This window comes from Hyla sarda, unplaced genomic scaffold, assembly GCF_029499605.1.
Source record: "Hyla sarda isolate aHylSar1 unplaced genomic scaffold, aHylSar1.hap1 scaffold_758, whole genome shotgun sequence".
NCBI lineage: Eukaryota > Metazoa > Chordata > Amphibia > Anura > Hylidae > Hyla > Hyla sarda.
The window spans coordinates 52,415-66,551 of NW_026610781.1; the positions used below are offsets into that span (position 1 = coordinate 52,415).

The 14,137-nt window shown below is 40.8% G+C and overlaps 1 protein-coding gene across 1 annotated transcript in view; it reads right to left on the bottom strand.

Moving 5' to 3' along the window:
• Positions 1–14,137, bottom strand: part of STK36 (serine/threonine kinase 36) — a gene marked incomplete at its 3' end in the record, with an annotated part of 143,100 nt that overhangs the window by 42,628 nt on the left and 86,335 nt on the right. The window contains 1 exon segment of the mRNA XM_056554499.1: positions 9,914–9,974. Within this exon segment, the coding sequence (XP_056410474.1) occupies positions 9,914–9,974 (61 nt within the window).

A 14,137-nucleotide genomic window follows, 5' to 3' on the forward strand; every position in this document is an offset into this window, starting at 1 on the left:
GTATAATACACCAGATTATAGTGATCTAGGATTACACCATGTATTGGGGAGTATAATACACCAGATTATAGTGATCTAGGATTACACCATGTATTGGGGGGTATAATACACCAGAATATAGTGATCTAGGATTACACCATGTATTGGGGAGTATAATACACCAGAATATAGTGATCTAGGATTACACCATGTATTCGGGAGTATAATACACCAGATTATAGTGATCTAGGATTACACCATGTATTGGGGAGTATAATACACCAGATTATAGTGATCTAGGATTACACTATGTATTGGGGGTATAATACACCAGATTATAGTGATCTAGGATTACACCATGTATTGGGGGTATAATACACCAGATTATAGTGATCTAGGATTACACCATGTATTGGGGGGTATAATACACCAGATTATAGTGATCTAGGATTACACCATGTATTGGGGGGAGTATAATACACCAGATTATAGTGATCTAGGATTACACCATGTATTGGGGGGTATAATACACCAGATTATAGTGATCTAGGATTACACCATGTATTGGGGGGGAATAATACACCAGATTATAGTGATCTAGGATTATACCATGTATTGGAGAGTATAATACACCAGATTATAGTGATCTAGGATTACACCATGTATTGGGGGGAGTATAATACACCAGATTATAGTGATCTAGAATTACACCATGTATTGGGGGGTATAATACACCAGATTATAGTGATCTAGGATTACACCATGTATTGGGGGGTATAATACACCAGATTATAGTGATCTAGGATTATACCATGTATTGGGGAGTATAATACACCAGATTATAGTGATCTAGGATTACACCATGTATTGGGGGGTATAATACACCAGATTATAGTGATCTAGAATTACACCATGTATTGGGGGGTATAATACACCAGATTATAGTGATCTAGGATTACACCATGTATTGGGGGGTATAATACACCAGATTATAGTGATCTAGGATTACACCATGTATTGGGGGTATAATATACCAGATTATAGTGATCTAGGATTACACCATGTATTGGGGGGTATAATACACCAGATTATAGTGATCTAGGATTATACCATGTATTGGGGGGTATAATACACCAGATTATAGTGATCTAGGAATACACCATGTATTGGGGGGTATAATACACCAGATTATAGTGATCTAGGATTACACCATGTATTGGAGAGTATAATACACCAGATTATAGTGATCTAGGATTACACCATGTATTGGGGAGTATAATACACCAGATTATAGTGATCTAGGATTACACCATGTATTGGGGGGTATAATACACCAGATTATAGTGATCTAGGATTATACCATGTATTGGGGGGTATAATACACCAGATTATAGTGATCTAGGATTATACCATGTATTGGGGGGTATAATACACCAGATTATAGTGATCTAGGATTACACCATGTATTTGGGAGTATAATACACCAGATTATAGTGATCTAGGATAACACCATGTATTGGGGAGTATAATACATCAGATTATAGTGATCTAGGATTACACCATGTATTGGGGGGTATAATACACCAGATTATAGTGATCTAGGATTACACCATGTATTGGGGGGTATAATACACCAGATTAAAGTGATCTAGGATTACACAATGTATTGGGGGGTATAATACACCAGATTATAGTGATCTAGGATTACACCATGTATTGGGGGGAGTATAATACACCAGATTATAGTGATCTAGGATTACACCATGTATTGGGGAGTATAATACACCAGATTATAGTGATCTAGGATTACAACATGTATTGGGGAGTATAATAAACCAGATTATAGTGATCTAGGATTATACCATGTATTGGGGGGTATAATACACCAGATTATAGTGATCTAGGATTACACCATGTATTGGGGGGTATAATACACCAGATTATAGTGATCTAGGATTACACCATGTATTGGGGGGAGTATAATACACCGGATTATAGTGATCTAGGATTACACCATGTATTGGGGAGTATAATACACCAGATTATAGTGATCTAGGATTATACCATGTATTGGGGGGTATAATACACCAGATTATAGTGATCTAGGATTACACCATGTATTCGGGAGTATAATACACCAGATTATAGTGATCTAGGATTACAACATGTATTGGGGGGTATAATACACCAGATTATAGTGATCTAGGATTACACCATGTATTGGGGGGAGTATAATACACCAGATTATAGTGATCCAGGATTACACCATGTATTGGGGGTATAATACACCAGATTATAGTGATCTAGGATTATACCATGTATTGGAGAGTATAATACACCAGATTATAGTGATCTAGGATTACACCATGTATTGGGGGGTATAATACACCAGATTATAGTGATCTAGGATTACACCATGTATTGGGGGGTATAATACACCAGATTATAGTGATCTAGGATTACACCATGTATTGGGGGGAGTATAATACACCGGATTATAGAGATCTAGGATTACACCATGTATTGGGGAGTATAATACACCAGATTATAGTGATCTAGGATTATACCATGTATTGGGGGGTATAATACACCAGATTATAGTGATCTAGGATTACACCATGTATTCGGGAGTATAATACACCAGATTATAGTGATCTAGGATTACAACATGTATTGGGGGGTATAATACACCAGATTATAGTGATCTAGGATTACACCATGTATTGGGGGGAGTATAATACACCAGATTATAGTGATCCAGGATTACACCATGTATTGGGGGTATAATACACCAGATTATAGTGATCTAGGATTATACCATGTATTGGAGAGTATAATACACCAGATTATAGTGATCTAGGATTACACCATGTATTGGGGGGTATAATACACCAGATTATAGTGATCTAGGATTACACCATGTATTGGGGAGTATAATACACCAGATTATAGTGATCTAGGATTATACCATGTATTGGGGGGTATAATACACCAGATGATAGTGATCTAGGGTTACACCATGTATTGGGGGGTATAATACACCAGATTATATTGATCTAGGATTACACCATGTATTGGGGAGTATAATACACCAGATTATAGTGATCTAGGATTACACCATGTATTGGGGGGAGTATAATGCACCAGATTATAGTGATCTAGGGTTACACCATGTATTGGGGGGTATAATACACCAGATTATAGTGATCTAGGATTACACCATGTATTGGGGGGGTATAATACACCAGATTATTGTGATCTAGGATTACACCATGTATTGGGGGGTATAATACACCAGATTATAGTGATCTAGGATTACACCATGTATTGGGGGGTATAATACACCAGATTATAGTGATCTAGGATTACACCATGTATTGGGGGGAGTATAATACACCAGATTATAGTGATCTAGGATTATACCATGTATTGGGGGGTATAATACACCAGATTATAGTGATCTAGGATTACACCATGTATTGGAGAGTATAATACACCAGATTATTGTGATCTAGGATTACACCATGTATTGGGGGGTATAATACACCGGATTATAGTGATCTAGGATTACACCATGTATTGGGGAGTATAATACACCAGATTATAGTGATCTAGGATTACACCATGTATTGGGGGTATAATACACCAGATTATAGTGATCTAGGATTACACCATGTATTGGGGAGTATAATACACCAGATTATAGTGATCTAGGATTACACCATGTATTGGGGAGTATAATACACCAGATTATAGTGATCTAGGATTACACCATGTATTGGGGAGTATAATACACCAGATTATAGTGATCTAGGATTATACCATGTATTGGGGGGTATAATACACCAGATTATAGTGATCTAGGATTACACCATGTATTGGGGGGGGGTATAATGCACCATATTATAGTGATCTAGGATTACACCATGTATTGGGGGGTATAATACACCAGATTATAGTGATCTAGGATTACACCATGTATTGGGGGGGGGTATAATGCACCATATTATAGTGATCTAGGATTATACCATGTATTGGGGGGTATAATACACCAGATTATAGTGATCTAGGATTACAATATGTATTGGGGGGGGGTATAATGCACCATATTATAGTGATCTAGGATTACACCATGTATTGGGGGGTATAATACACCAGATTATAGTGATCTAGGATTACAATATGTATTGGGGGGGGGTATAATGCACAAGATTATAGTGATCTAGGATTACACCATGTATTGGAGAGTATAATACACCAGATTATAGTGATCTAGGATTATACCATGTATTGGGGGGTATAATACACCAGATTATAGTGATCTAGGATTACACCATGTATTGGGGGGGGTATAATGCACCATATTATAGTGATCTAGGATTATACCATGTATTGGGGGGTATAATACACCAGATTATAGTGATCTAGGATTACACCATGTATTGGGGGGTATAATGCACAAGATTATAGTGATCTAGGATTACACCATGTATTGGGGGGAGTATAATACACCAGATTATAGTGATCTAGGATTACACCATGTATTGGGGGGTATAATACACCAGATTATAGTGATCTAGGATTACACCATGTATTGGGGGGAGTATAATACACCAGATTATAGTGATCTAGGATTATACCATGTATTGGGGGGTATAATACACCAGATTATAGTGATCTAGGATTACACCATGTATTGGGGGGGGGTATAATGCACCATATTATAGTGATCTAGGATTACACCATGTATTCGGGAGTATAATACACCAGATTATAGTGATCTAGGATTATACCATGTATTGGGGGGTATAATACACCAGATTATAGTGTTCTAGGATTACACCATGTATTGGGGGGTATAATACACCAGATTATAGTGATCTAGGATTACACCATGTATTGGGGGGAGTATAATACACCGGATTATAGTGATCTAGGATTACACCATGTATTGGGGGTATAATACACCAGATTATAGTGATCTAGGATTACACCATGTATTGGGGGGTATAATACACCAGATTATAGTGATCTAGGATTACACTGTGTATTGGGGGTATAATACACCAGATTATAGTGATCTAGGATTACACCATGCATTCGGGAGTATAATACACCAGATTATAGTGATCTAGGATTATACCATGTATTGGGGGGTATAATACACCAGATTATAGTGATCTAGGATTACACCATGTATTGGAGAGTATAATACACCAGATTATAGTGATCTAGGATTACATCATGTATTGGGGGGTATAATACACCAGATTATAGTGATCTAGGATTATACCATGTATTGGGGGGAGTATAATACACCGGATTATAGTGATCTAGGATTATACCATGTATTGGGGGGTATAATACACCAGATTATAGTGATCTAGGATTACACCATGTATTGGGGGGTATAATACACCAGATTATAGTGATCTAGGATTACACCATGTATTGGGGGGAGTATAATACACCGGATTATAGTGATCTAGGATTACACCATGTATTGGGGGTATAATACACCAGATTATAGTGATCTAGGATTACACCATGTATTGGGGGTATAATACACCGGATTATAGTGATCTAGGATTATACCATGTATTGGGGGGTATAATACACCAGATTATAGTGATCTAGGATTACACCATGTATTGGGGAGTATAATACACCAGATTATAGTGATCTAGGATTATACCATGTATTGGGGGGTATAATACACCAGAATATAGTGATCTAGGATTACACCATGTATTGGGGGGAGTATAATACACCAGATTATAATGATCTAGGATTACACCATGTTTTGGGGGGTATAATACACCAGATTATAGTGATCTAGGATTACACCATGTATTGGGGGGAGTATAATACACCAGATTATAGTGATCTAGGATTACACCATGTATTGGGGAGTATAATACACCAGATTATAGTGATCTAGGATTACACCATGTATTGGGGAGTATAATACACCAGATTATAGTGATCTAGGATTACACCATGTATTGGGGAGTATAATACACCAGATTATAGTGATCTAGGATTACACCATGTATTGGGGAGTATAATACACCAGATTATAGTGATCTAGGATTACACCATGTATTGGGGAGTATAATACACCAGATTATAGTGATCTAGGATTACACCATGTATTGGGGAGTATAATACACCAGATTATAGTGATCTAGGATTACACCATGTATTGGGGGGTATAATACACCAGATTATAGTGATCTAGGATTACACCATGTATTGGGGGGTATAATACACCAGATTATAGTGATCTAGGATTACACCATGTATTGGGTGGAGTATAATACACCAGATTATAGTGATCTAGGATTACACCATGTATTGGGGAGTATAATACACCAGATAATAGTGATCTAGGATTACACCATGTATTGGGGGGAGTATAATACACCGGATTATAGTGATCTAGGATTACATCATGTATTGGGGGGAGTATAATACACCAGATTATAGTGATCTAGGATTACACCATGTATTGGGGGGAGTATAATACACCAGATTATAGTGATCTAGGATTACACCATGTATTGGGGGGAGTATAATACACCAGATTATAGTGATCTAGGATTACACCATGTATTGGGGGGAGTATAATGTACCAGATTATAGTGATCTAGGATTACACCATGTATTGGGGGGTATAATACACCAGATTATAGTGATCTAGGATTACACCATGTATTGTGGGTATAATACACCAGATTATAGTGATCTAGGATTATACCATGTATTGGGGGGTATAATACACTAGATTATAGTGATCTAGGATTACACCATGTATTCGGGAGTATAATACACCAGATTATAGTGATCTAGGATTACACCATGTATTGGGGGGTATAATACACCAGATTATAGTGATCTAGGATTACACCATGTATTGGGGGGGGGGGTATAATACACTAGATTATAGTGATCTAGGATTACACCATGTATTGGGGAGTATAATACACCGGATTATAGTGATCTAGGATTACACCATGTATTGGGGGTATAATACACCAGATTATAGTGATCTAGGATTACACCATGTATTGGGGGGTATAATACACCGGATTATAGTGATCTAGGATTACACCATGTATTCGGGAGTATAATACACCAGATTATAGTGATCTAGGATTACACCATGTATTGGGGAGTATAATACACCAGATTAGAGTGATTTAGGATTACACCATGTATTGGGGGGGGGGTATAATACACCAGATTATAGTGATCTAGGATTACACCATCTATTGGGGGGTATAATACACCAGATTATAGTGATCTAGGATTACACCATGTATTGGGGGGTATAATACACCGGATTATAGTGATCTAGGATTACACCATGTATTGGGGGTATAATACACCAGATTATAGTGATCTAGGATTACACCATGTATTGGGGGTATAATACACCAGATTATAGTGATCTAGGATTACACCATGTATTGGGGGGTATAATACACCAGATTATAGTGATCTAGGATTACACCATGTATTGGGAAGTATAATACACCAGATTATAGTGATCTAGGATTACACCATGTATTGGAGAGTATAATACATCAGATTATAGTGATCTAGGATTACACCATGTATTGGGGAGTATAATACACCAGATTATAGTGATCTAGGATTACACCATGTATTGGGGAGTATAATACACCAGATTATAGTGATCTAGGATTACACCATGTATTGGGGAGTATAATACACCAGATTATAGTGATCTAGGATTACACCATGTATTGGGGGGTATAATACACCAGATTATAGTGATCTAGGATTACACCATGTATTGGGGGTATAATACACCAGATTATAGTGATCTAGGATTACACCATGTATTGGGGGGTATAATACACCAGATTATAGTGATCTAGAATTACACCATGTATTGGGGGGTATAATACACCAGATTATAGTGATCTAGGATTACACCATGTATTGGGGGGTATAATACACCAGATTATAGTGATCTAGGATTACACCATGTATTGGGAAGTATAATACACCAGATTATAGTGATCTAGGATTACACCATGTATTGGGGGTATAATACACCGGATTATAGTGATCTAGGATTACATCATGTATTGGGGGGTATAATGCACCAGATTATAGTGATCTAGGATTACACCATGTATTGGGGGGAGTATAATACACCAGATTATAGTGATCTAGGATTATACCATGTATTGGGGGGTATAATACACCAGATTATAGTGATCTAGGATTACACCATGTATTGGGGAGTATAATACACCAGATTATAGTGATCTAGGATTACACCATGTATTGGGGAGTATAATACACCAGATTATAGTGATCTAGGATTACACCATGTATTGGGGGGTATAATACACCAGATTATAGTGATCTAGGATTACACCATGTATTGGGGGTATAATACACCAGATTATAGTGATCTAGGATTACACCATGTATTGGGGGTATAATACACCAGATTATAGTGATTTAGGATTACACCATGTATTGGGGAGTATAATACACCAGATTATAGTGATCTAGGATTACACCATGTATTGGGGGGAGTATAATACACCAGATTATAGTGATCTAGGATTACACCATGTATTGGGGAGTATAATACACCAGATTATAGTGATCTAGGATTACAACATGTATTGGGGGGTATAATACACTAGATTATAGTGATCTAGGATTACACCATGTATTGGGGGGTATAATACACCAGATTATAGTGATCTAGGATTACACCATGTATTGTGGGTATAATACACCAGATTATAGTGATCTAGGATTATACCATGTATTGGGGGGTATAATACACCAGATTATAGTGATCTAGGATTACACCATGTATTGGGGGTATAATACACCAGATTATAGTGATCTAGGATTACACCATGTATTGGGGGGTATAATACACCAGATTATAGTGATCTAGGATTATACCATGTATTGGGGGGTATAATACACCAGATTATAGTGATCTAGGATTACACCATGTATTGGAGAGTATAATACACCAGATTATAGTGATCTAGGATTACACCATGTATTGGGGAGTATAATACACCAGATTATAGTGATCTAGGATTACACCATGTATTGGGGGTATAATACACCAGATTATAGTGATCTAGGATTACACCATGTATTGGGGGGTATAATACACTAGATTATAGTGATCTAGGATTACATCATGTATTGGGGGGAGTATAATACACCAGATTATAGTGATCTAGGATTACACCATGTATTGGGGGGTATAATACACCAGATTATAGTGATCTAGGATTACATCATGTATTGGGGGGTATAATACACCAGATTATAGTGATCTAGGATTACACCATGTATTGGAGAGTATAATACACCAGATTATAGTGATCTAGGATTACACCATGTATTGGGGGGTATAATACACCAGATTATAGTGATCTAGGATTACACCATGTATTGGGGAGTATAATACACCAGATTATAGTGATCTAGGATTACACCATGTATTGGGGAGTATAATACACCAGATTATAGTGATCTAGGATTACACCATGTATTGGGGAGAGTATAATACACCAGATTATAGTGATCTAGGATTACACCATGTATTCGGGAGTATAATACACCAGATTATAGTGATCTAGGATTACACCATGTATTCGGGAGTATAATATACCAGATTATAGTGATCTAGGATTACACCATGTATTCGGGAGTATAATACACCAGATCTGGCATTACCCTATGTGCTGGGGATTACACTGTATACAACATGTTACGGGCACAATGAGGGGGAACCCTATAATAATTCTAATTCCTGCGACATGGGATTATTGTGCCAGTAATGTACAGTGTCCTAGTTCTGCTCTTTGCCAATGAGTAACCCTGTTCTATAATGGCTATTACTACGGAAACTCACCACAAGGGACGGGACATCACAGGAGAGCAGATGAGATAGCGCTGCCGAGGAGACCAACACCCTGCAAATGGGGAGAAGAGAGACACGCTGAGAGCAGAGACAACAGAGGGAAGTCAAGAGCGGGAGACAAGAGCGAGACAAGACAGAGACAAGAAGAGACTAGAGACAGGATAGAGACGAGACCAGGAACAAGACAGTGACAAGACAAGAGCAGAGACAGGATAGAGACGAGACCAGGGACAAGAAGAGAGCAGAGACAGGATAGAGACAAGATAGAGACGAGAGCAGAGACAAGAAGAGAGTAGAGACAGGATAGAGACGAGACCAGGGACAAGAAGAGAGCAGAGACAGGATAGAGACAAGATAGAGACGAGAGCAGAGACAAGAAGAGAGTAGAGACAGGATAGAGACGAGACCAGGGACAAGAAGAGAGTAGAAACAGGATAGAGACGAGACCAGGGACAAGACAGAGAGAAGATGAGAACAGAGACCGGATAGAGACGAGACCAGGGACAAGACAGAGACATGACGAGAGCAGAGACATGATAGAGACAAGACCAGGGACAAGACAGAGACAAGATGAGAGCAGAGACAAGAAGAGAGCAGAGACAGGATAGAGACAAGACCAGGGACAAGAGAGGTGAGACAGGATAGAGACAAGACCAGAGACAAGACAGAGACAGGATAGAGACAAGACCAGAGACAAGACAGAGACAAGACGAGAGCCGAGACAAGAGGAGAGACAGGACAGAGACGAGACCAGAGACAAGACCGAGGCCAGACGAGACCAGAGACAAGAAGAGAGCAGAGGCAGGATAGAGACAAGACAGAGGCCAGACGAGACCAGAGACAAGACCGAGGCCAGACGAGAGCAGAGACAGGATAGAGACAAGACGAGAGCAGAGACAAGATAGAAACTAGATAGAGAGCGAAGACCAGAAGAGAGCGGAGACAAGACAGAAACACGGGACAGGAGAACAGACAGACACGGCAAGAGCTGGTGTCTGTCCATGATCATTTAACACCCCATGACTGGCCCTCTAAGGCGAAGGGTTCTTCCTCCTCACAGCAGCTGCTCTGGACCAATGTACAAGCAGCTTGTGATAGGTCCTCTTTCTCCCCATCGTAGGTTTTATAGTCTTCTCTCTTTTTTGGTCTCTGATTAGAATTATCCCCAGGAGACGGACTGTACAGGATGCAGAGGTATCTGAGGAGGCTTAGTCCTGGAGTTACCCTATGTTCTGATTAGAATTATCCCCAGGAGACGGACTGTACAGGATGCAGAGGTATCTGAGGAGGCTTAGTCCTGGAGTTACCCTATGTTCTGATTAGAATTATCCCCAGGAGACGGACTGTACAGGATGCAGAGGTATCTGAGGAGGCTTAGTCCTGGAGTTACCCTGTGTTCTGATTAGAATTATCCCCAGGAGACGGATCATACAGGATGCAGAGGTATCTGAGGAGGCCTAGTCCTGGAGTTACCCTGTGTTCTGATTAGAATTATCCCCAGGAGACGGACTGTACAGGATGCAGAGGTATCTGAGGAGGCTTAGTCCTGGAGTTACCCTGTGTTCTGATTAGAATTATCCCCAGGAGACGGATCATACAGGATGCAGAGGTATCTGAGGAGGCCTAGTCCTGGAGTTACCCTGTGTTCTGATTAGAATTATCCCCAGGAGACGGACTGTACAGGATGCAGAGGTATCTGAGGAGGCTTAGTCCTGGAGTTACCCTGTGTTCTGATTAGAATTATCCCCAGGAGACGGACTGTACAGGATGCAGAGGTATCTGAGGAGGCTTAGTCCTGGAGTTACCCTGTGTTCTGATTAGAATTATCTCCAGGAGACGGACTGTACAGGATGCAGAGGTATCTGAGGAGGCTTAGTCCTGGAGTTATCCTATGTTCTGATTAGAATTATCCCCAGGAGACGGACTGTACAGGATGCAGAGGTGTCTGAGGAGGCTTAGTCCTGGAGTTACCCTATGTTCTGATTAGAATTATCCACAGGAGACGGACCGTACAGGATGCAGAGGTATCTGAGGAGGCTTAGTCCTGGAGTTACCCTGTGTTCTGATTAGAATTATCCCCAGGAGACGGACTGTACAGGATGCAGAGGTATCTGAGGAGGCTTAGTCCTGGAGTTACCCTGTGTTCTGATTAGAATTATCTCCAGGAGACGGACTGTACAGGATGCAGAGGTATCTGAGGAGGCCTAGTCCTGGAGTTATCCTGTGTTCTGATTAGAATTATCCCCAGGAGACGGACCGTACAGGATGCAGAGATATCTGAGGAGGCTTAGTCCTGGAGTTACCCTGTGTTCTGATTAGAATTATCCCCAGGAGACGGACCGTACAGGATGCAGAGGTGTCTGAGGAGGCTTAGTCCTGGAGTTATCCTGTGTTCTGATTAGAATTATCCCCAGGAGACGGATCATACAGGATGCAGAGGTGTCTGAGGAGGCTTAGTCCTGGAGTTACCCTGTGTTCTGATTAGAATTATCCCCAGGAGACGGACTGTACAGGATGCAGAGGTATCTGAGGAGGCTTAGTCCTGGAGTTACCCTGTGTTCTGATTAGAATTATCCCCAGGTGACGGACTGTACAGGATGCAGAGGTATCTGAGGAGGCTTAGTCCTGGAGTTACCCTGTGTTCTGATTAGAATTATCTCCAGGAGACGGACCGTACAGGATGCAGAGGTATCTGAGGAGGCTTAGTCCTGGAGTTACCCTGTGTTCTGATTAGAATTATCCCCAGGAGACGGACCGTACAGGATGCAGAGGTATCTGAGGAGGCTTAGTCCTGGAGTTATCCTGTGTTCTGATTAGAATTATCCCCAGGAGACGGACCGTACAGGATGCAGAGGTATCTGAGGAGGCTTAGTCCTGGAGTTACCCTATGTTCTGATTAGAATTATCCCCAGGTGACGGACTGTACAGGATGCAGAGGTGTCTGAGGAGGCTTAGTCCTGGAGTTATCCTATGTTCTGATTAGAATTATCCCCAGGAGACGGACTGTACAGGATGCAGAGGTATCTGAGGAGGCTTAGTCCTGGAGTTATCCTGTGTTCTGATTAGAATTATCCCCAGGAGACGGACTGTACAGGATGCAGAGATATCTGAGGAGGCTTAGTCCTGGAGTTACCCTGTGTTCTGATTAGAATTATCCCCAGGAGACGGACTGTACAGGATGCAGAGGTATCTGAGGAGGCTTAGTCCTGGAGTTACCCTGTGTTCTGATTAGAATTATCCCCAGGTGACGGACTGTACAGGATGCAGAGGTATCTGAAGACGCTTAGTCCTGGAGTTACCCTGTGTTCTGATTAGAATTATCCACAGGAGACGGACTGTACAGGATGCAGAGGTATCTGAGGAGGCTTAGTCCTGGAGTTACCCTGTGTTCTGATTAGAATTATCCCCAGGAGACGGACCGTACAGGATGCAGAGGTATCTGAGGAGGCTTAGTCCTGGAGTTATCCTGTGTTCTGATTAGAATTATCCCCAGGAGACGGACCGTACAGGATGCAGAGGTATCTGAGGAGGCTTAGTCCTGGAGTTACCCTATGTTCTGATTAGAATTATCCCCAGGTGACGGACTGTACAGGATGCAGAGGTGTCTGAGGAGGCTTAGTCCTGGAGTTATCCTGTGTTCTGATTAGAATTATCCCCAGGAGACGGACTGTACAGGATGCAGAGATATCTGAGGAGGCTTAGTCCTGGAGTTACCCTGTGTTCTGATTAGAATTATCCCCAGGAGACGGACCGTACAGGATGCAGAGGTGTCTGAGGAGGCCTAGTCCTGGAGTTACCCTGTGTTCTGATTAGAATTATCCCCAGGAGACGGATCATACAGGATGCAGAGATATCTGAGGAGGCTTAGTCCTGGAGTTATCCTATGTTCTGATTAGAATTATCCCCAGGAGACGGACTGTACAGGATGCAGAGGTATCTGAGGAGGCTTAGTCCTGGAGTTATCCTGTGTTCTGATTAGAATTATCCCCAGGAGACGGACTGTACAGGATGCAGAGATATCTGAGGAGGCTTAGTCCTGGAGTTACCCTGTGTTCTGATTAGAATTATCCACAGGAGACGGACTGTACAGGATGCAGAGGTATCTGAGGAGGCTTAGTCCTGGAGTTACCCTGTGTTCTGATTAGAATTATCCCCAGGAGACGGACCGTACAGGATGCAGAGGTATCTGAGGAGGCTTAGTCCTGGAGTTACCCT